The sequence below is a fragment of the Orbicella franksi genome, chromosome 10, assembly GCF_964199315.1.
Source record: "Orbicella franksi chromosome 10, jaOrbFran1.1, whole genome shotgun sequence".
Classification (NCBI taxonomy): domain Eukaryota; kingdom Metazoa; phylum Cnidaria; class Anthozoa; order Scleractinia; family Merulinidae; genus Orbicella; species Orbicella franksi.
In genome coordinates, this window is record NC_138154.1 from 27,214,051 (window position 1) to 27,236,901 (window position 22,851).

A 22,851-nucleotide genomic window follows, 5' to 3' on the forward strand; every position below is an offset into this window, starting at 1 on the left:
AGTAAAGAGTAAAGAGTAAAGAGTAAAGAGTAAAGAGTAAAGAGTAAAGAGTAAAGAGTAAAGAGTAAAGAGTAAAGAGTAAAGAGTAAAGAGTAAAGAGTAAAGAGTAAAGTAAAGAGTAAAGAGTAAAGAGTAAAGAGTAAAGAGTAAAGAGTAAAGAGTAAAGAGTAAAGAGTAAAGAGTAAAGAGTAAAGAGTAAAGAGTAAAGAGTAAAGAGTAAAGAGTAAAGAGTAAAGAGTAAAGAGTAAAGAGTAAAGAGTAAAGAGTAAAGAGTAAAGAGTAAAGAGTAAAGAGTAAAGAGTAAAGAGTAAAGAGTAAAGAGTAAAGAGTAAAGAGTAAAGAGTAAAGAGTAAAGAGTAAAGAGTAAAGAGTAAAGAGTAAAGAGTAAAGAGTAAAGAGTAAAGAGTAAAGAGTAAAGAGTAAAGAGTAAAGAGTAAAGAGTAAAGAGTAAAGAGTAAAGAGTAAAGAGTAAAGAGTAAAGAGTAAAGAGTAAAGAGTAAAGAGTAAAGAGTAAAGAGTAAAGAGTAAAGAGTAAAGAGTAAAGAGTAAAGAGTAAAGAGTAAAGAGTAAAGAGTAAAGAGTAAAGAGTAAAGAGTAAAGAGTAAAGAGTAAAGAGTAAAGAGTAAAGAGTAAAGAGTAAAGAGTAAAGAGTAAAGAGTAAAGAGTAAAGAGTAAAGAGTAAAGAGTAAAGAGTAAAGAGTAAAGAGTAAAGAGTAAAGAGTAAAGAGTAAAGAGTAAAGAGTAAAGAGTAAAGAGTAAAGAGTAAAGAGTAAAGAGTAAAGAGTAAAGAGTAAAGAGTAAAGAGTAAAGAGTAAAGAGTAAAGAGTAAAGAGTAAAGAGTAAAGAGTAAAGAGTAAAGAGTAAAGAGTAAAGAGTAAAGAGTAAAGAGTAAAGAGTAAAGAGTAAAGAGTAAAGAGTAAAGAGTAAAGAGTAAAGAGTAAAGAGTAAAGAGTAAAGAGTAAAGAGTAAAGAGTAAAGAGTAAAGAGTAAAGAGTAAAGAGTAAAGAGTAAAGAGTAAAGAGTAAAGAGTAAAGAGTAAAGAGTAAAGAGTAAAGAGTAAAGAGTAAAGAGTAAAGAGTAAAGAGTAAAGAGTAAAGAGTAAAGAGTAAAGAGTAAAGAGTAAAGAGTAAAGAGTAAAGAGTAAAGAGTAAAGAGTAAAGAGTAAAGAGAGTAAAGAGTAAAGAGTAAAGAGTAAAGAGTAAAGAGTAAAGAGTAAAGAGTAAAGAGTAAAGAGTAAAGAGTAAAGAGTAAAGAGTAAAGAGTAAAGAGTAAAGAGTAAAGAGTAAAGAGTAAAGAGTAAAGAGTAAAGAGTAAAGAGTAAAGAGTAAAGAGTAAAGAGTAAAGAGTAAAGAGTAAAGAGTAAAGAGTAAAGAGTAAAGAGTAAAGAGTAAAGAGTAAAGAGTAAAGAGTAAAGAGTAAAGAGTAAAGAGTAAAGAGTAAAGAGTAAAGAGTAAAGAGTAAAGAGTAAAGAGTAAAGAGTAAAGAGTAAAGAGTAAAGAGTAAAGAGTAAAGAGTAAAGAGTAAAGAGTAAAGAGTAAAGAGTAAAGAGTAAAGAGTAAAGAGTAAAGAGTAAAGAGTAAAGAGTAAAGAGTAAAGAGTAAAGAGTAAAGAGTAAAGAGTAAAGAGTAAAGAGTAAAGAGTAAAGAGTAAAGAGTAAAGAGTAAAGAGTAAAGAGTAAAGAGTAAAGAGTAAAGAGTAAAGAGTAAAGAGTAAAGAGTAAAGAGTAAAGAGTAAAGAGTAAAGAGTAAAGAGTAAAGAGTAAAGAGTAAAGAGTAAAGAGTAAAGAGTAAAGAGTAAAGAGTAAAGAGTAAAGAGTAAAGAGTAAAGAGTAAAGAGTAAAGAGTAAAGAGTAAAGAGTAAAGAGTAAAGAGTAAAGAGTAAAGAGTAAAGAGTAAAGAGTAAAGAGTAAAGAGTAAAGAGTAAAGAGTAAAGAGTAAAGAGTAAAGAGTAAAGAGTAAAGAGTAAAGAGTAAAGAGTAAAGAGTAAAGAGTAAAGAGTAAAGAGTAAAGAGTAAAGAGTAAAGAGTAAAGAGTAAAGAGTAAAGAGTAAAGAGTAAAGAGTAAAGAGTAAAGAGTAAAGAGTAAAGAGTAAAGAGTAAAGAGTAAAGAGTAAAGAGTAAAGAGTAAAGAGTAAAGAGTAAAGAGTAAAGAGTAAAGAGTAAAGAGTAAAGAGTAAAGAGTAAAGAGTAAAGAGTAAAGAGTAAAGAGTAAAGAGTAAAGAGTAAAGAGTAAAGAGTAAAGAGTAAAGAGTAAAGAGTAAAGAGTAAAGAGTAAAGAGTAAAGAGTAAAGAGTAAAGAGTAAAGAGTAAAGAGTAAAGAGTAAAGAGTAAAGAGTAAAGAGTAAAGAGTAAAGAGTAAAGAGTAAAGAGTAAAGAGTAAAGAGTAAAGAGTAAAGAGTAAAGAGTAAAGAGTAAAGAGTAAAGAGTAAAGAGTAAAGAGTAAAGAGTAAAGAGTAAAGAGTAAAGAGTAAAGAGTAAAGAGTAAAGAGTAAAGAGTAAAGAGTAAAGAGTAAAGAGTAAAGAGTAAAGAGTAAAGAGTAAAGAGTAAAGAGTAAAGAGTAAAGAGTAAAGAGTAAAGAGTAAAGAGTAAAGAGTAAAGAGTAAAGAGTAAAGAGTAAAGAGTAAAGAGTAAAGAGTAAAGAGTAAAGAGTAAAGAGTAAAGAGTAAAGAGTAAAGAGTAAAGAGTAAAGAGTAAAGAGTAAAGAGTAAAGAGTAAAGAGTAAAGAGTAAAGAGTAAAGAGTAAAGAGTAAAGAGTAAAGAGTAAAGAGTAAAGAGTAAAGAGTAAAGAGTAAAGAGTAAAGAGTAAAGAGTAAAGAGTAAAGAGTAAAGAGTAAAGAGTAAAGAGTAAAGAGTAAAGAGTAAAGAGTAAAGAGTAAAGAGTAAAGAGTAAAGAGTAAAGAGTAAAGAGTAAAGAGTAAAGAGTAAAGAGTAAAGAGTAAAGAGTAAAGAGTAAAGAGTAAAGAGTAAAGAGTAAAGAGTAAAGAGTAAAGAGTAAAGAGTAAAGAGTAAAGAGTAAAGAGTAAAGAGTAAAGAGTAAAGAGTAAAGAGTAAAGAGTAAAGAGTAAAGAGTAAAGAGTAAAGAGTAAAGAGTAAAGAGTAAAGAGTAAAGAGTAAAGAGTAAAGAGTAAAGAGTAAAGAGTAAAGAGTAAAGAGTAAAGAGTAAAGAGTAAAGAGTAAAGAGTAAAGAGTAAAGAGTAAAGAGTAAAGAGTAAAGAGTAAAGAGTAAAGAGTAAAGAGTAAAGAGTAAAGAGTAAAGAGTAAAGAGTAAAGAGTAAAGAGTAAAGAGTAAAGAGTAAAGAGTAAAGAGTAAAGAGTAAAGAGTAAAGAGTAAAGAGTAAAGAGTAAAGAGTAAAGAGTAAAGAGTAAAGAGTAAAGAGTAAAGAGTAAAGAGTAAAGAGTAAAGAGTAAAGAGTAAAGAGTAAAGAGTAAAGAGTAAAGAGTAAAGAGTAAAGAGTAAAGAGTAAAGAGTAAAGAGTAAAGAGTAAAGAGTAAAGAGTAAAGAGTAAAGAGTAAAGAGTAAAGAGTAAAGAGTAAAGAGTAAAGAGTAAAGAGTAAAGAGTAAAGAGTAAAGAGTAAAGAGTAAAGAGTAAAGAGTAAAGAGTAAAGAGTAAAGAGTAAAGAGTAAAGAGTAAAGAGTAAAGAGTAAAGAGTAAAGAGTAAAGAGTAAAGAGTAAAGAGTAAAGAGTAAAGAGTAAAGAGTAAAGAGTAAAGAGTAAAGAGTAAAGAGTAAAGAGTAAAGAGTAAAGAGTAAAGAGTAAAGAGTAAAGAGTAAAGAGTAAAGAGTAAAGAGTAAAGAGTAAAGAGTAAAGAGTAAAGAGTAAAGAGTAAAGAGTAAAGAGTAAAGAGTAAAGAGTAAAGAGTAAAGAGTAAAGAGTAAAGAGTAAAGAGTAAAGAGTAAAGAGTAAAGAGTAAAGAGTAAAGAGTAAAGAGTAAAGAGTAAAGAGTAAAGAGTAAAGAGTAAAGAGTAAAGAGTAAAGAGTAAAGAGTAAAGAGTAAAGAGTAAAGAGTAAAGAGTAAAGAGTAAAGAGTAAAGAGTAAAGAGTAAAGAGTAAAGAGTAAAGAGTAAAGAGTAAAGAGTAAAGAGTAAAGAGTAAAGAGTAAAGAGTAAAGAGTAAAGAGTAAAGAGTAAAGAGTAAAGAGTAAAGAGTAAAGAGTAAAGAGTAAAGAGTAAAGAGTAAAGAGTAAAGAGTAAAGAGTAAAGAGTAAAGAGTAAAGAGTAAAGAGTAAAGAGTAAAGAGTAAAGAGTAAAGAGTAAAGAGTAAAGAGTAAAGAGTAAAGAGTAAAGAGTAAAGAGTAAAGAGTAAAGAGTAAAGAGTAAAGAGTAAAGAGTAAAGAGTAAAGAGTAAAGAGTAAAGAGTAAAGAGTAAAGAGTAAAGAGTAAAGAGTAAAGAGTAAAGAGTAAAGAGTAAAGAGTAAAGAGTAAAGAGTAAAGAGTAAAGAGTAAAGAGTAAAGAGTAAAGAGTAAAGAGTAAAGAGTAAAGAGTAAAGAGTAAAGAGTAAAGAGTAAAGAGTAAAGAGTAAAGAGTAAAGAGTAAAGAGTAAAGAGTAAAGAGTAAAGAGTAAAGAGTAAAGAGTAAAGAGTAAAGAGTAAAGAGTAAAGAGTAAAGAGTAAAGAGTAAAGAGTAAAGAGTAAAGAGTAAAGAGTAAAGAGTAAAGAGTAAAGAGTAAAGAGTAAAGAGTAAAGAGTAAAGAGTAAAGAGTAAAGAGTAAAGAGTAAAGAGTAAAGAGTAAAGAGTAAAGAGTAAAGAGTAAAGAGTAAAGAGTAAAGAGTAAAGAGTAAAGAGTAAAGAGTAAAGAGTAAAGAGTAAAGAGTAAAGAGTAAAGAGTAAAGAGTAAAGAGTAAAGAGTAAAGAGTAAAGAGTAAAGAGTAAAGAGTAAAGAGTAAAGAGTAAAGAGTAAAGAGTAAAGAGTAAAGAGTAAAGAGTAAAGAGTAAAGAGTAAAGAGTAAAGAGTAAAGAGTAAAGAGTAAAGAGTAAAGAGTAAAGAGTAAAGAGTAAAGAGTAAAGAGTAAAGAGTAAAGAGTAAAGAGTAAAGAGTAAAGAGTAAAGAGTAAAGAGTAAAGAGTAAAGAGTAAAGAGTAAAGAGTAAAGAGTAAAGAGTAAAGAGTAAAGAGTAAAGAGTAAAGAGTAAAGAGTAAAGAGTAAAGAGTAAAGAGTAAAGAGTAAAGAGTAAAGAGTAAAGAGTAAAGAGTAAAGAGTAAAGAGTAAAGAGTAAAGAGTAAAGAGTAAAGAGTAAAGAGTAAAGAGTAAAGAGTAAAGAGTAAAGAGTAAAGAGTAAAGAGTAAAGAGTAAAGAGTAAAGAGTAAAGAGTAAAGAGTAAAGAGTAAAGAGTAAAGAGTAAAGAGTAAAGAGTAAAGAGTAAAGAGTAAAGAGTAAAGAGTAAAGAGTAAAGAGTAAAGAGTAAAGAGTAAAGAGTAAAGAGTAAAGAGTAAAGAGTAAAGAGTAAAGAGTAAAGAGTAAAGAGTAAAGAGTAAAGAGTAAAGAGTAAAGAGTAAAGAGTAAAGAGTAAAGAGTAAAGAGTAAAGAGTAAAGAGTAAAGAGTAAAGAGTAAAGAGTAAAGAGTAAAGAGTAAAGAGTAAAGAGTAAAGAGTAAAGAGTAAAGAGTAAAGAGTAAAGAGTAAAGAGTAAAGAGTAAAGAGTAAAGAGTAAAGAGTAAAGAGTAAAGAGTAAAGAGTAAAGAGTAAAGAGTAAAGAGTAAAGAGTAAAGAGTAAAGAGTAAAGAGTAAAGAGTAAAGAGTAAAGAGTAAAGAGTAAAGAGTAAAGAGTAAAGAGTAAAGAGTAAAGAGTAAAGAGTAAAGAGTAAAGAGTAAAGAGTAAAGAGTAAAGAGTAAAGAGTAAAGAGTAAAGAGTAAAGAGTAAAGAGTAAAGAGTAAAGAGTAAAGAGTAAAGAGTAAAGAGTAAAGAGTAAAGAGTAAAGAGTAAAGAGTAAAGAGTAAAGAGTAAAGAGTAAAGAGTAAAGAGTAAAGAGTAAAGAGTAAAGAGTAAAGAGTAAAGAGTAAAGAGTAAAGAGTAAAGAGTAAAGAGTAAAGAGTAAAGAGTAAAGAGTAAAGAGTAAAGAGTAAAGAGTAAAGAGTAAAGAGTAAAGAGTAAAGAGTAAAGAGTAAAGAGTAAAGAGTAAAGAGTAAAGAGTAAAGAGTAAAGAGTAAAGAGTAAAGAGTAAAGAGTAAAGAGTAAAGAGTAAAGAGTAAAGAGTAAAGAGTAAAGAGTAAAGAGTAAAGAGTAAAGAGTAAAGAGTAAAGAGTAAAGAGTAAAGAGTAAAGAGTAAAGAGTAAAGAGTAAAGAGTAAAGAGTAAAGAGTAAAGAGTAAAGAGTAAAGAGTAAAGAGTAAAGAGTAAAGAGTAAAGAGTAAAGAGTAAAGAGTAAAGAGTAAAGAGTAAAGAGTAAAGAGTAAAGAGTAAAGAGTAAAGAGTAAAGAGTAAAGAGTAAAGAGTAAAGAGTAAAGAGTAAAGAGTAAAGAGTAAAGAGTAAAGAGTAAAGAGTAAAGAGTAAAGAGTAAAGAGTAAAGAGTAAAGAGTAAAGAGTAAAGAGTAAAGAGTAAAGAGTAAAGAGTAAAGAGTAAAGAGTAAAGAGTAAAGAGTAAAGAGTAAAGAGTAAAGAGTAAAGAGTAAAGAGTAAAGAGTAAAGAGTAAAGAGTAAAGAGTAAAGAGTAAAGAGTAAAGAGTAAAGAGTAAAGAGTAAAGAGTAAAGAGTAAAGAGTAAAGAGTAAAGAGTAAAGAGTAAAGAGTAAAGAGTAAAGAGTAAAGAGTAAAGAGTAAAGAGTAAAGAGTAAAGAGTAAAGAGTAAAGAGTAAAGAGTAAAGAGTAAAGAGTAAAGAGTAAAGAGTAAAGAGTAAAGAGTAAAGAGTAAAGAGTAAAGAGTAAAGAGTAAAGAGTAAAGAGTAAAGAGTAAAGAGTAAAGAGTAAAGAGTAAAGAGTAAAGAGTAAAGAGTAAAGAGTAAAGAGTAAAGAGTAAAGAGTAAAGAGTAAAGAGTAAAGAGTAAAGAGTAAAGAGTAAAGAGTAAAGAGTAAAGAGTAAAGAGTAAAGAGTAAAGAGTAAAGAGTAAAGAGTAAAGAGTAAAGAGTAAAGAGTAAAGAGTAAAGAGTAAAGAGTAAAGAGTAAAGAGTAAAGAGTAAAGAGTAAAGAGTAAAGAGTAAAGAGTAAAGAGTAAAGAGTAAAGAGTAAAGAGTAAAGAGTAAAGAGTAAAGAGTAAAGAGTAAAGAGTAAAGAGTAAAGAGTAAAGAGTAAAGAGTAAAGAGTAAAGAGTAAAGAGTAAAGAGTAAAGAGTAAAGAGTAAAGAGTAAAGAGTAAAGAGTAAAGAGTAAAGAGTAAAGAGTAAAGAGTAAAGAGTAAAGAGTAAAGAGTAAAGAGTAAAGAGTAAAGAGTAAAGAGTAAAGAGTAAAGAGTAAAGAGTAAAGAGTAAAGAGTAAAGAGTAAAGAGTAAAGAGTAAAGAGTAAAGAGTAAAGAGTAAAGAGTAAAGAGTAAAGAGTAAAGAGTAAAGAGTAAAGAGTAAAGAGTAAAGAGTAAAGAGAACCAGATCTATTTCACATTTTACAGCTTAACAAGAGCTTTTTACAATGTTTCTATTTGCCAAAAATCGAGCGATGGCATACTAAACAATAAAGCTGAGTAAGTAGGCGTACTTACCACTCTACTGGAGTCAGACAGTGGCTGCGAAATTAGTGAAACGCGACCGTTAACGCGTTTAAATGCATAGCCAACAACTTCATTAAAAAAAAAGCCCCATTGAACCCAAAATAACAGCGCATATTAGACAGTTGTTTGTTTTAATTCGGCCAGCGTAAAAGAACGTATTTCTCTGTGAGAAAATATTATGAAAACTTCAATGACGTCATACATTGGCCCACGAGACAGGCAAGTCTTAAGTTCCTCAAAATACGAAGCGTGTAACATATTGTAACTGAACAGGCTCTAGAATATCCAAAATTTGTGATATTTAACTCAGTGGTTTCCTCTTTTCTACTCATTTATAATTGTGATGAAGTCAATTTAAATGTCAATTTTGTGGGGTCAATTTCAGACTGAAGATCACAAAATGAACTTTGGTAACAAGCATTTTCGTTTTCAGCACGTCAGATTACTTCAGAAAACTCTTGTTTCCAGCTTTTATTAAGAAATGCTTCTCGATTTTTCTGAGAAGGGCTTTATCCAAATACCGACTAGTCTATCAGTGGCATGGCTGTAAACTAGCTAAGTTTAGTGCTTGTATAGCTAAGTGCATGACGACTATAAATAAGATTTACATTCTATATATTTAACATTAACAACAACAAAACCGCGTTAGAATGCCGCAATTCCCAGTCCCGTAGTGAGGTTTTTTTTTTTCCCAAAAAAACTATTAAAGTGCGCCTAACCCAAATTTTTTTTTCCCTAAAACGAATCCACTTGTTATTTGAAGCATTTGGGCGAAAAAAGTTTTGAATTTGGTTGAATCCTCGATTTGCTATGCCCTTTCAAAGTCACGCCTGAAGTGTTACACGACCGCGTTTCAGGGAGTCTGGGGCGGCGGTTGCTGATGACGTCTACCCAGGAACCAAACACAATGGCGCCTCAGTCAGCTCTCTGTATTTCTTCGAGAAAATGGAAAACAAAACTAATCGTTCCAATATAGTTTGGGAGTAAAACGTCCAAGTTTTGTTTCAGAATCATTTATTTTTCGTCACTGTAGTGAGAGTTAGGTTTCGATTAGGAAGACACCGAAATAAACTTCGATCGAGCACGTTCGACAACTGTGAACCCACTACTTAGAGCTTTGAGAACAATTTGCAATATTACAATCGACGACGGGGAAGAGTTCTTTGCCGACGAGCTGCTTGTATATTAGGAATGGAAAGCTAGAAAGCGTACAGTTGCGACCTATTTACACATCAGTATATTTGGTCGTAACGCTTCTTGATTGATCACTCAGCTTTGCCGGTTATTTTATAAATGCTGCGGGACTGGAAGATATAGGTTGTCGGTAGTATTTCGACAAATTGCTGGTTGGCTTTAAGCAGAAATTTTTGAAAATAGCGTTTGAAAGTCTGCGGAACAAATTCCAGTGAGAGTTCTCCAATGGTTCTCACAGACTCAGTTCGCTTGTTTCGGTTCGACAAAATCAACCATCGTTTATGTCTTTATTGTTCCATTGACCGATCATCGCCAGTAAATTGTACAAGATATCTTTTTTTAGATTTGGGATATTGCTGCAACAGCCGATAGCACTTCTGGAAGGCACTTCTGCGCACTTTTCGAATCTGTATTGCACCATCCTGAAGGAAAACATAGGCACGCAAGGCGTGCAAGAGTTATTTTTTGTGTGAAGTGTCGGAGATAGGAGCATTCATGGTACAGTAATGATTTGGTTAATTTGACAAGTTTTTTTGGTGGCGATGTTACATCGGTCATGGTAAGATAGCTAAATAGTAAGGCATAAAATGTTTGACTGAACAAACTACAGTAATCTGACACGTCTCCAGATTAATGTAGATACCATCTTATTTTCTAACAGGCAATTTGATTCGTTCTTTGATACAACCCGCACTGTGATTGGTGTGACACGCGCACATGCATAACTCCCTCACTCACCGATCACATAACCCTTCCAACCCCCAAGAGGAATTTTTGCTCAAAAATACTCAAATTAATTTAGAGACTTTTTCGCATTTTATACAAGTCGTAAGTTTACCTTTTTACACAACACAACACAACACAACACAACACAACACAACACAACACAACTTCACCAAAAATAGAAAGAAAGAGAAAAAAAACCTCTCACGCGTTTAAAGTCTGATTTAATTAAATTGTACTTTAACTTGGTGCCGAGCAGTCTTCAAAGAACATTTGAGCAGTTTTGATACTTTTTACCTTAAAAAATATCGGACTGAAATGAATGTCATCAAATAAAACTATTAAACTGCTACTGCAGAGACGTAAAAACCGTCCAGAAATGAAAGCTTCTTTTTTGTTTCACATCCTGGAAACAATAGCCGATAACTTGTCAGCTCTAACTGAATTTACTCCCATATAAAAAAACAAGTGTTAAGTTACCATTTGTTACTAAAGATAGCAAACATCTCGTGGGAAAGAGTGGTGACGATTCGTCCGCTCTAATTGAATTTACTCCCTTGTGAAAAACAAGAGTGTCAAATTACACTTTGTAACTAAAAAACAAAAATATCTCGTTACAATTGCATGCAACAAGAACAAAACAATCGTTACCCGCACTTACTATTGTAAACGTTAGAACTGTTTCAAATCTTAAGTCTCGTCCCCTCTAAAACATCTCCTAAGAGCTAGAAGCGACGATTCGTGACCTCTAATTGAATTTACTCCTTGTGAAAAACAAAAGGATCAAATTACCTTTGTAACCAAAAATAAAAAAATCTCGTTGCATTTGCATACTACTAACTCACGAACTGCTTCAAACCTCAAGGCTCATCTCGTTCATTTAACTAAAATCCTCAGCCTAACCCACAGAAAATGTCGAAACCCAATATATGAATACTTCCTCCTCTTTTATAGAAGAACAAATATGGCCGTTCTGAACTCTATCGGGACCAAATCTTCTCACATACTATTTACCTTTACAACAAGAAATTTGATTGGCTGTTTATGGTAGACCCACTCACTCACTCACTCACTCACTCACTCACTCACTCACTCACTCACTCACTCACTCACTCACTCACTCACTCACTCACTCACTCACTCACTCACTCACTCACTCACTCACTCACTCACTCACTCACTCACTCACTCACTCACTCACTCACTCACTCACTCACTCACTCACTCACTCACTCACTCACTCACTCACTCACTCACTCACTCACTCACTCACTCACTCACTCACTCACTCACTCACTCACTCACTCACTCACTCACTCACTCACTCACTCACTCACTCACTCACTCACTCACTCACTCACTCACTCACTCACTCACTCACTCACTCACTCACTCACTCACTCACTCACTCACTCACTCACTCACTCACTCACTCACTCACTCACTCACTCACTCACTCACTCACTCACTCACTCACTCACTCACTCACTCACTCACTCACTCACTCACTCACTCACTCACTCACTCACTCACTCACTCACTCACTTACTCACTCACTCACTCATCCATTGACCCGTCCATAACATACCCGACGCGCCGACTAAGAGGTATTTTTTTTTACAAAAAAATAGCTCAATGAGAGGACGTGAGATATTCGACCTTTCTGGGTAGACGTCACAACAGCCGCTGGACCCATTCTCCTCAAACTCGGGCGTGGAACAAAATGGCGGTGTTTTGGGGCTATTTTCGAGATTTCGTCGGGGCACAGAAAATCGAGGATTTAACCGAATCCAAAAATTTTTTCGCAGAAGTATTTCAAATAAAATGTGTAGATTTATTTTAGCGAAAAAAAAATTGGGGGGTTAGGTGCACTTCAAAATAGTGCAGATATTTTTGCCCAGCGCCTGTAGCATGGTCCTAACCTGGCGTTCTTGCAAACACAGGTTCGACTCACACTGCAGCACATGTTGTAGACTACGAGTAGTCTCTCTTGCTTAGTCCGTCGTGCGTGACGCGAAAGAAGACCGTCAAAGAAAGCCACGAGGAAGGAATTCAAGGATTTCGCGCGGCCGTCTTCTTCCTCGCGGGTTTCTTTCGCGTCACGCACGACGGACTAAGTGAAAGAGGGACAAAGAGGGACTACTCTTTGTCTAGATATATCGCACGATACTTCAGAAGCTCAGAATTCATGTCTTGGTGCCAGCTAATAGATTTTTTTAGAACTCAATGAACGATATACATGTATTCAAATGAATATATGAAAGACCATATATCTGAACTGCGGAGAAAGATATAAAGATATGATTGATCATCGCAGTTATACACACAACTTAAGCAGTTGTGAAATTAAAGCCTGAAAAAATTTCGGGCCTGAACGGGCTTCGAACCCATGACCTCTGCGATAATGTTTCTCGGCTCAGTTGGTAGAGCACCGCACCAGTAACGCAGAGGTCAGGTCCTGTTCAGGCCTGAATTTTCTTCAGGCTTTAATTTCACAACTGCTGATAAGTTGTGTGTATCTAAAATGTAAATGTAAAAGGAAATTTAATGTCAAACACGGGGAGTGCTTGCGCAATCACCCGAGCCAGAGGCTCATGATTAAGTGCTTGACAATAATCCGGATCGAATCAGAATTAGGAATGTTGGTTTCTGGGGAGAGGGGAAAACCGGAGTAGCCGGAGAAAAACCTCTCGGAGCAAGGAAGAGAACCAACAACAAACTCAACTCACGTATGACGCCTGGATCGGGAATCGAACCCGGGACACAGTGGTGGGAGGCGAGCGCTCTCACCACTGCGCCAACCCTGCTTCCCGTATAGCTGCGATGATCAATCATATCTTCATATATACATGTACTCTTTCATACGAAGTTCTGTAGTTTAGATGTACCCTTTCACTCTGATAAAGGAAAGAGTTAATAGACAGACCGCACACAGCAGACTTCAACAGGCGTTCCTAAACACCCGTCAGAGACTAAACACCAGTCACCAGTTCTCCCTGATGTAGAAGTGGAGACAGTGGAGAATGGAGGAGAATGAAGAATGTATGCCATTTGACTTGGTAATCCGCAACGGTAGAGTCATAAATGCAGCCAGTGGCTTGGATATAATTGCAGATGTTGGAATCAGAAGTAAAAGGATTGCTTCGATTGAACCTGATCTTGAAGGAAAATGCTTTGAGGAGTATAATGCAACTGGATGCATTGTAACGCCAGGTTTGATTGACATTCACGTGCATGTTTATCAGCATGCTACGCCGCTAGGTATTGATGTAGACGAGACATGCCTGGCCAGGGGTGTGACAACTGTTGTTGATGCTGGAAGTGCAGGTATGTTGTTGTGCATAATACTACAAATTATTTGAAGCCATGTTGTTTATAAATAGGTATTTAGGGATAAAGGATAGCAACCCCCCCCCCCCTACACCCACCTTGTCGCTATTCCCCCATAAATGGAGATTCCCTCATAAATTCTGAAAACAGCTTTTAATAATAAGAGTTGTTCACACTCCTACATGAAATGAATTAGGATATTGAGCTCTGATAGAATTAAGACTCCACCAAAACCAACCACTTAATTTTTTGCTATTAATAAGAAAATAAAAGCATTACAAGCTTCAAATAATCAGAGAGCTGAAAAGTTAGTTGACTGGCCTTAAATAAGTGGCACACCAGAGTTTGGCAAGCAATTTTGGTAATAGCCTGGCAGGACTAAAAAAACCAGGTGTCATATTACACCCCTACCTCCACATAACGGCCACTCTCATTTGTCCCCAAGGTGGCTGTTGTAGAGAGGTTTGACTGAAATTTACATTACACAGGAAAGAGAGGAGTTACAAAAAACTAAAAGCAAATAACTCAGTTTATGCTATAAGACAAAGTACTGCTATTCTTTATGTCCACAGTGACTTGTACATGTGCTGAAGTGTATGTGAAACTGCTTCTTTTAAGATAATCTACACTTTTCTTATCTTTTGCCTTAGGAGCCACAACCTTCCCTGGCCTTCGTAAATTTATTGCGGAAAAGTCACAGACCAGAGTGTTGTCTCTGCTCCATATAGCAGCTCATGGGCTGGCATCAGCAGGCTGCACGGGATGGGGTATGTAAAATTTGCCAACCATCATGAAATGTTAGAGATTAATTACTTTTTGTAATGGGATAGCATGATACCTTAAAGGCATCTTTTCTATCAGTTAACATTTACACAAAAAGCAACTAAAAAATGTGTCAAATAGGCATTGTGATTTAATAACATTACATCCTGTTTTGGTAACACTGAATTTATATCTACATGTAGAATTATATAAATTGTCTTAATACATGCTACTAGCTATTTAGAGGGAGGCGGTGTGGCCAAGTGGTTTAGGGCACTGGATTTGAAATCTGGAGGTCCCTGGTTCAAATCCTCCACCCTACTGCTATTTGGATTTGTTCTCGGTAGCTCCTAGTTCAACTCCTCGACTGCATTGTGTAAATAGCCAACTGGTCAGCCTCCCACCAGTTGGGATTCTTAATAGTTTATGTTATATTTGAAATATTTGTTTATTTATTTACAGTGTCCCCAATTAGCACATTAGTGCTAAATACATCGACACCTAAATAAAGTGATTTTTTTTTATTAGCCAGGAATTATAAACTTATTAATGAGCATTGATAATTCCAGATATCAAAAAATATACTTGCATGATGTTCAGCATGTTGCAAGTGTGAGAAAAGAAAAAAATATGAATCCCTCTTTTAAACCCATGACCCTCCAGAATTACCAGATGGGTAACCTGAGCTGGTGTTCTAACCACTGAGCAACAGAAAGAGTCAATGGTGAGCTTGGACAGGTTCACACGTCCTACATTAATAGAGTGCTAGGATAAAACCAAATGATGAAAGCATGTGGAGTGGGATGACCTGAATCTGGTAACACAGTCCGCACTATTAAGTGTCTGTAACTTCTATCTGGCTTTCATGAACAGATTTTCAGTCCAGTTCCAAAAAAAAAACAGTCAAAACAATCAAATCTCCTGGCCATTTTTGATTATCTATATTTATGTAACTTTTATTGTTGTGTGAGAATTGGGTTTGTATGCTGTTCTTGAATTGTTTCTTCAGTTTATTACTAGTATACTGCTGCATTCTGCTTCCTAATAAATTATTTTCTCATGTTCTGAATTATTTATAACAAGAAATGAGTAGTCATCTCGATCACTATTGAGAATTGTGGGTTTAATGCAACGCAAGAGGAGTTTATCTTTAATATTTACATTATAACGCATTGTGTATTAAGAATGAGTGATGTACATGTAAATAACTGGTTTGAATTTCTGGCTAGTTCTAAGTTTTATCAATCAGTTTGAATTAATTATTTTTTTTTGTTTCAAATGACAATTTATAAACTTCATATATTAATATGATATTAAAAAGTCTCTTGAGACTATAACATGAGTAAGTGCACAGACATATCCCCCAAAATGAGCAATCAATTATCACTTTTACTGGGTGGTACAACATAGATAATTGAACATGACATCCCTTGAGGGCTAGGCTGTTTTCATTCATCACACAATCTAGTAGGATAAACAATAGTACAATACTGAATGAATGAACATTCCCTTATTCTAGCAGTTAGCACAAACACTATTCATATCTGTATTTTAGCTTCTATCTCGTCATGTAATCTAGTAAAATATTGGTTCCCTCTGTGAGTACTGGAACACAAATTACTTAAAACAAAAGAAATTAAAGACAGGAAACAAAACAAATCCAAATAAAGACTAATCCCAAGTGACCAAAAATACAAAGCTTTCTGGTACCTGCAGAAAGACCCAAAATATCGTAGCTTCTTCTAGATTGGCCCATACATTTGTTAGCCCCATTCATGGCTAACAAGCTTGCCACGTGCATCTCTTTAGTTCATAGTACAGCTGTACCTATTGGTTGAACTTTGAGACACTGTCTTGCTATATAAATTTCAATACACTGTCACAGGGCATTATCCTGGCAGCTTGCACAAGAGTACACAGTTTGTAACAATTTATCTTTGAAATTTCCCACCCCCCTCCCTTGGAGAAGGGCTTTTTTTCGTTATTTGTCATTAAACTGGGGTCACTCCTTGTGGTTCAGTTAAGTCTGCATAGGGACTTCCCATTGCTTGTGTCTTGCCATCTTATATCCTGGCCTTTATCTTGTGCGATCCAGCCTGTGCTGTGCTGGGGAGATAAAAAAGGCTCTGCCAATACTCTTCTCTTATTCCCACATTAGTGGGGGAATAAGTGAGGCTTTTAGTTTTTGCACCTATCATGAAGTCGTGTCAAGCCTGCCACAGGGCTGCTGTGTCCCCCTCAATTACACCGTATTGTTGTTTGCAAATTTGGTCTGGTTACCTTTTACCTGGTTGCGTTACATTCTACACTTAGTTTGAATAGCGGAATAGTGACATTAATGCAACATGTATGCTTTTAGAAATTGAAAAAAGAAATTGCTACATCTGACACAACAAATTTGTTTTTATTTTATTTTCAAAATTACCAAATTGCAAACAATTGTTCTGTTGTATTTCTGTATTTAACAGTTTATTTCAATGTTTACTACAATGTTTATTTTGTTTGTTTTTCACAGTAAAAGGAGGAGAATGTGACTCACTAAACCAAGTAAATTCTAAGTTATGCATTGAGTGCATAAACCAAAACAGAGATGTAATAGTAGGAGTAAAAGTTCGCCTCTCTGCAAGTGCCGCCAGTGACGGAGCCAATGAAGAGGAAGCTTTCAAGTTTGTTTAAAGTTTTCAATTTTTGTTCTTGTTTCTGTATTAAAGATAAATTATGTTACTTATTGTGAAAATTAGTCAAAGCGCAAGGAAATGTTCAGTTATCCTATGTTGAAATATCTAGATTAACTACTACTACCAGTTAAGTGAATGTGAATTTTCATGAATAAAAGTGAATTGTGAGACTAGCCAGTGATGTTGCTAAGTTTTGTTAGTAGTGAACTGTGAACTGTAGACCTTTGACTGTATACAAGTTAACAGACCTATCGATATTTTATTACGTAGCTGCATAATTTAGTGTTAATAGTATCAGTAAAAATATACAATTGAATGGCTTGGTGCAAGACTGACGTAAGTGACTTTTTCGGGTGAAAAATGATTTTTTTGTTCAAAAGCGCCCGAATTTTTGCATGTCGTCTTCAATTGAGTAGAAGAGCATAACCCCGTATATTTTTTTAGCTGGTTTGCGCTTTGTCTTCGGAAAAAAAGAAAGAAACATTAGGACAACGGTGACTTCAAAACAATAATACAGGGCCGCAAAACGAAATGGATGACCATGGGCCTTAGAGAAAGATGAGCCTATAGCTTGACAGTTACAGTAAAGGTAACATAACCCCACGGCTAGCGTTAGACCTAAAAGCAAACCCTAACCCTTGGCCTAGGTTTAGCATTTAGTGTTAGGGTTACCGTTTTAGTCCTAGGGTTTAGGGTTAAGGCTAGGGCTAGGGCTAGGGCTAGGGTTAGGGCTAGGGCTAGGGCTAGGGCTAGGGCTAGAGCTAGGGCTAGGGCTAGGGCTAGGGTTTAGGGTTAAGGCTAGGGCTAGGGCTAGGGCTAGGGCTAGGGTTTAGGGTTAAGGCTAGGGCTAGGGCTAGGGCTAGGGCTAGGGCTTAGGGTTAGAGTCTCTAAACACTTTGTGGTAGGGTTAGTTCTATTTTGGTGCTAGCCTAGGGAAAATAATAAAAGAAGAAAACGGTTCATTTCATAAACACAGCATGCATGATCGGGAATCTAAATAAAGTCAACGACCAGTGTCTATTAGCGGTGGTTACCTATCTTCTGAGAGTGAAACGTTTTGCCATCAGTGAAAACATGAAACTCGTTTAGAACAGAAAAGAGTTCGGTTTGCATTCTTTCGAAAAAAAAAAAGTGAAAATCACTAGCGAAATGCGACATTTCATAGGTGCTACTGCGATGATGTAAAACGTTTTGAAATGCAATGTGCTATAACAGCGATGCTTGCCATTACTTTGACTGCGTGACGAACAACAAATACCTTATAAAACATATTTCGTGAAATGTTGCCACAAGGAATTAACGCTTGACATTCGAAGAGAGACGATTTTTCCGAATTACAGTACTTGAACGGCTGAGTCAATCTGAAATTGCTCCGTCTCTGCGATAATTAAATACCCTGTATATTTGTGAAAACACTGAACTGAATCTAAGCGGGAAGACCGAAAACAAACGGAAAATATACAGCAAAAGGAATGGCATATTTAAAGACAAAAGACTTACACTGTTGTCTCTTTCTCTCGCCATCTTCTAACCTCACAAACGAATCATTCCATTGGGATTCCATGATAATAAAGGCAAGCGATCGAAAGCCGCTAGTCCATAATATGATTGGCGTTTGTTTGCCCCAGTTCCCAAAAGGTCAACTGTCACACTGTAACACAACAATGGTCAACAATCGCGACTTTGGATCAATCATTTCTCTTACATGAAAACATTGGCCATTTATTCCTGGAAAGAATCGGGGCTTAGGGCTATTTTTGTCTAAATGAAGTAATACATTACTTTTCTCAGTGAAAAAAATATCTTTTCCGTCGATTCTGTTTCAATTAATATTCCGTTGGCTGAGCGAAATGTAAGTTTTTCACGTTTTCCATTGCCGACTGAGATCGACTGACAAGACCTATCGAGATGCATTAAAGATTATTATGGGATATCCCTGAGCAACTTCAACACGGCAAGGCCTACGGGCCAAACAGATTTTTTTAGCGTCTAAAAGCACTTCTTTATTTCCAAACGTTCTGCACAGCAACATTTGGCAAATGGGCCACTTCTCGCCATCGACTCATTTTTTGGTATGAGAAGTGCTTTCAAACTCCTCGCCTGGCTTCAGTGTGCCTTCGACCGCTTAGCGATCTTGGAACAGCAACACATCTCGCTTCTTTGAGATATGCTAGTGACTTACGGGTTTCCGGACTTAATGAAGTCCTTTCACCGCCAGGCGGGCGCAAATATGAGTCAAATAAGCGGACTTCATGCAACAGGTGAGGTTTCAACTTGTCTGATCGAAAGCTTGACGTTGTCTTGCGCGCCAAAATAATGCAAACGCAAGCTTACGTCACAACGTAGTTGAAGAAATTCATTTCCAGATCCCGTCTTTGAGTGAGTAAACTTTCCACTTTGTTTTGTACATCAGGCGAAAAAAACAAGGAATACAAACACAGGGCAATGTTTTCCTATTACGTTGGAGACCACATGCAAAAATTTGGGCGCTTTTGAACGAAAAAATCATTTTTCACCCGAAAAAGTCACTTACGTCAGTCTTGCACTAAGCCATTCAATTAGGCATTTTGTACTAACTAGGGATATTTAACTGTATGGTTTTTGTGATGATCTATTTATTTGAATATTATCTATTTATTAATGTTTTTGCATACACATAATTTCGTATTTTGATTGAGCTTACCTAGCTCTTAGGCTTAACATGTTTAAATAGAGTGTTGATTGATTGATTATGGTTTCTTTGTGACAACAGGAGAGCTCTGAATGTGTCGTCAGAAACCAATGTCCCACTTATGACCCATCACACATTTTCCACAATTCCTGTTCAGCAAACAGGTGAGTTTTTTAAAGTTTCATTGCTCTACAGGATAATTTAACTGACATGACTTGTAATCTTGGTAACCACAGAAATGTTTACTTGACTGGTTACAAAAAGTACACATAAACTACATATTTGACAGAATCTGATCAATGATATAATAATATTTAGTATGTATGAAAAATGGCCTCTGTTTGGCTTGAAAATATGCTTGAATATTATTTTTTCTGCAGACATACATACATACATTATCTGTTCCAAGAGGCAAATAGTGTTCTGAGAGCTTAAGCTTGAGGAAAACTGTAAACTTTGAGGAGCAGATTATGTCCAACTGAAGGAGAAGTATCTGTCCGTGAGCATATTTTCTTGCCAAATGGAGGCTATTGTGTTGATTAATGTTCTTCAAATATTTTTCATGTGGTTTTGAGAATTGGGGATTCCCCAGTTTTAGCTGGGACACATTCAGTCACGTGACTTATTTAGACCAATCAAGCAAAAATATTTGATGGATTGTAACAAGTAATATCGTATGGATACAAGTGCAAATTATTTACCCTATGAGTGACAATGACAAATTCTCTCAGTATGAACAAATTTTCAAATATTCTGAGTAGTGCCACTAATTAAAAGTACTACTAATAGAATTTTTGCATTGACCTTTCATATGACCGATCATTTATTATATGAGTGAGAAAATTATAAAATACTCTGTAATGTGGGCGCATTTATTAGCACTGCAGTTCAAATTTAACAAAATGACTACATGAACAGAAGCAATTTGCCTGGTAAACGTAACATTTGCTTGCAATGCTTATTGTTGATCTGTCAAGTTGAGTTGTTTGTTGAGCTTTGTGTCAATTCTTGACATAATTTTATTGGAGCTTTGGCTAGATTCTTGAATTAAGACTTTCACTAATTCAATGTGGGTTTCTTTTAACCAAAGTATCCATTGGATGATTTCTTACTAACTAACTGTGATGTACAAGAATCCCATCCCATAAGGAAGGGGCAGGGGTGGGCGTAGCAATGCTTATAGCCACATCATGTTACAGAAGCTGTAGTTGTGCCCCGGCACTACTGAGGCTTGGATACAAGGCGTTTCTTGTGTTCACTACTATTAGGCGTTAAGTCAATACCTTTTAATTATGATTTATTTGTTTTTCACTGGTGTTGATTTAGGACAACAAAAAATGTCGTGTCCAGGAAGCCTACGTGCTGGAGATATATACACCCACTGTCTTCATGGCTGGCCAAGCACCATCATCAACCCACTGAATAGACAAATCCACCGTGAAGTGCACGATGCTCGCAAGCGAGGGGTACTTTTTGACGTGGGCCATGGATGTGGGTCGTTCTCGTGGACTGTAGCAGAGATATGTGCGAAAGAGGGCTTTTGGCCAGACATAATCAGTTCTGATTTGCACGTGGAATCTGTAGATGGTCCCGCGTACGATTTGTTGACTGTGATGACGAAAATGCTGCACGTGGGAATGCCTTTGATTGAAGTTATCAAAGCTGTTACCATGACACCAGCTGTTGCCATTGGCCGAAACGATGTGATTGGCTCGTTAAGCCATGGTCGTGTAGCAGATATCACAATTTTACGTCTTGAAGATGTTGACATTGATCTTGAAGATTGTCACGCGCAGTTAAGAAGGATTAAACAGCGTTTCTTGCCTGTTGCGGTGTTTAAGAATGGTGTTCGTTTCAAGACTACCATGCCAAACTCGTTTCCGAATACCAGTAAATGGAAAGATTTAGCCTCGTTACAAGATGACCTTGTTGTCAAAGATGAAGCCTAGTTACATTTTAACAACATAAAATGTTTTACCAAATGAAACTTGTAGAATCAAGATCAGTGATTTAGATACAACTTCACTTTGCTCATCAACCTCGTTTCCAGGGTCTCTCTCGCTCCGGGAGGGCGGGAAGATGAGAAATGCTGGGAACGAGGTTGTCTGTTCCTTACTCTTGTTATGTTGTTTATCCGTTCCCTATATCTCTAAGACAGAATTTTTTTTTTTTTCATAAATGGCGATATTACTATGACACATATTCATTAATTGTTTTTCTTTTGATTTTATGAGTATTAGCATGTTAATATGAAATTTGAAATACAAGAAATTGTCCTTGTTGTGTCATCTTTGTATTGTAAAGCAGGAACAACGTCTGGCAATCAACACAGACAGTAAAATGAGGTGCGAAGGATTCGGCAGACGGTGGAATGAAAAGAATGACATTTCTGTAGACCAAAAAGATAACGCATTGCTCGTTTTAAGAACTGATTAAAGGCGCGAACAACTTAAAACCGTGTGTGATTCAATTGGTGCGAATGAAACGGGATGGGGTGTGGTCGGATTGCGCGCTTGTTTTCGCGCGATTTTCCTCGCGCGCTCGCTCAGTTCGCTTTTTGGTAAGAGAAAGATAGAGAAACTAGGCTTAAAGAAGTGAACCGAGTAAAAGAACGACCCAAGAATATATCCATTCGGCTGACGTGATGTTACTATACGACTATCCTGAGTTCACAGAAGCTCCAACTGAACAACAAGAATAATTTCTGCGAGAGAAAGATTAACAAAAGGCTTTTGAGACCACCCCCGCTGTGTACCGGACGAAATTTCAGCGGTTGCGAAAATAAGCCTGAAAAAAAATTCAAACTACTTTGGTTCCAGAGGCTTTCTCTTTTAATTTCCACGTTAAGAGACCCGCTTTTTCAATTCAGTTTCAGAAAAAAGACAAAAACCTCCGAGACTAGAGAAATTCAGGCTTGAATGGGATTCGAACGGGTGACCTGTGTGATACCAGTGCAGTACTCTACCAACTGAGTTTTCAAGCCAGCTAGGAGCTGGCTATATGAATTTGTGATATATCTGTAGAGGTGAAGATGTGAAAGAGAATATATGAGGAAAATCTTTGTCCCGCAGTACAAATATATGTTTCTTATAAATATCTTCAGGCTGGAAGTTTTTTAATTTTAATTTTTTGTAGTTTACTTCTAGTGAATTAGGCTTATTTTGGCAACTGCCCATTAAATTGCGTTCAAAAATAACTGCGGTGATGTCCCATGCCTTTGCACGTCTTGTGGAAAAGAGAAAAAAGTGTGAATAAGTTCAAAGTTTTAAGAAGACAATCATTATAGCTAGCCAGAAATAGGATCGGATAATATTATATATATTGATAGGGTCTACTATGGCCCAGCTCCTAACTATTTTTCCCGAGAATTTGATAAATGACTGGATAAAGAGAAACGATTGGGCTTAAAAGCAAAAAGATTTCAAGTCAAGTTTGCCAAAAACGAACGACGAGGATGGGATTCGAACCCACGCGTGCAGAGCACATTGGATTAGCAGTCCAACGCCTTAACCACTCGGCCACCTCGTCAATTGCCCATTTCCACTACATTTTTGTAAGATTATAAAAACATGTTTTGGAACCTTACGACAGACGATAGTGTATGGTCTTGTATGATGAAATGTGTTTGACTTCTGCATTATATGAGCAGGGCGTTCTCCAAAAGTCGCATGTGTCGCGGCAAACTGTACTATTTTATTTCTATCAGAATATCAAAAACAAACTAAGATAACTAAGATATATCAACAGCTTTAAAAGACATGTAATCGGATGAACTGTAACGCAAGGACCACCTGTACAAACAGTAGCGGAGTGAAGCCGGTTGTTGGTTTAGATCAGGATCAGCAGTGTAAAATAAATAAAA

At 35.6% G+C, this 22,851-nt stretch overlaps 1 protein-coding gene and 1 non-coding gene across 2 annotated transcripts; one reads left to right on the plus strand and one right to left on the minus strand.

The window, feature by feature from the left end:
- Positions 1-11,015: 11,015 nt before the first annotated feature.
- On the plus strand, positions 11,016-21,268 carry LOC145499724 (deacetylase EF_0837-like). Its single transcript, XM_081479249.1, has 5 exons — positions 11,016-12,875; positions 13,529-13,645; positions 16,156-16,306; positions 19,071-19,153; positions 20,316-21,268. The coding sequence occupies exons 1-5, from the start codon at positions 12,572-12,574 to the stop codon at positions 20,936-20,938; spliced, it is 1,278 nt and encodes a 425-aa protein (XP_081335375.1). The 5' UTR covers positions 11,016-12,571; the 3' UTR covers positions 20,939-21,268.
- A 1,167-nt stretch (positions 21,269-22,435) lies between these two features.
- Positions 22,436-22,517, minus strand: Trnas-gcu (transfer RNA serine (anticodon GCU)). The gene has a single exon. It is a non-coding gene; the product is annotated as a tRNA-Ser (tRNA).
- Positions 22,518-22,851: the final 334 nt, after the last annotated feature.

Bases quoted from the DNA above. Each gene is read 5' to 3' on its own strand.
- LOC145499724 (XM_081479249.1), top strand. From the start codon at position 12,572: ATGGAGGAGAATGAAGAATGTATGCCATTTGACTTGGTAATCCGCAAC. The intron at 13,646-16,155 runs GTATGTAAAATT...TGTTTTTCACAG, and splicing joins AGCAGGCTGCACGGGATGGG to TAAAAGGAGGAGAATGTGAC. The intron at 16,307-19,070 runs GTTTGTTTAAAG...TTGTGACAACAG, and splicing joins AATGAAGAGGAAGCTTTCAA to GAGAGCTCTGAATGTGTCGT.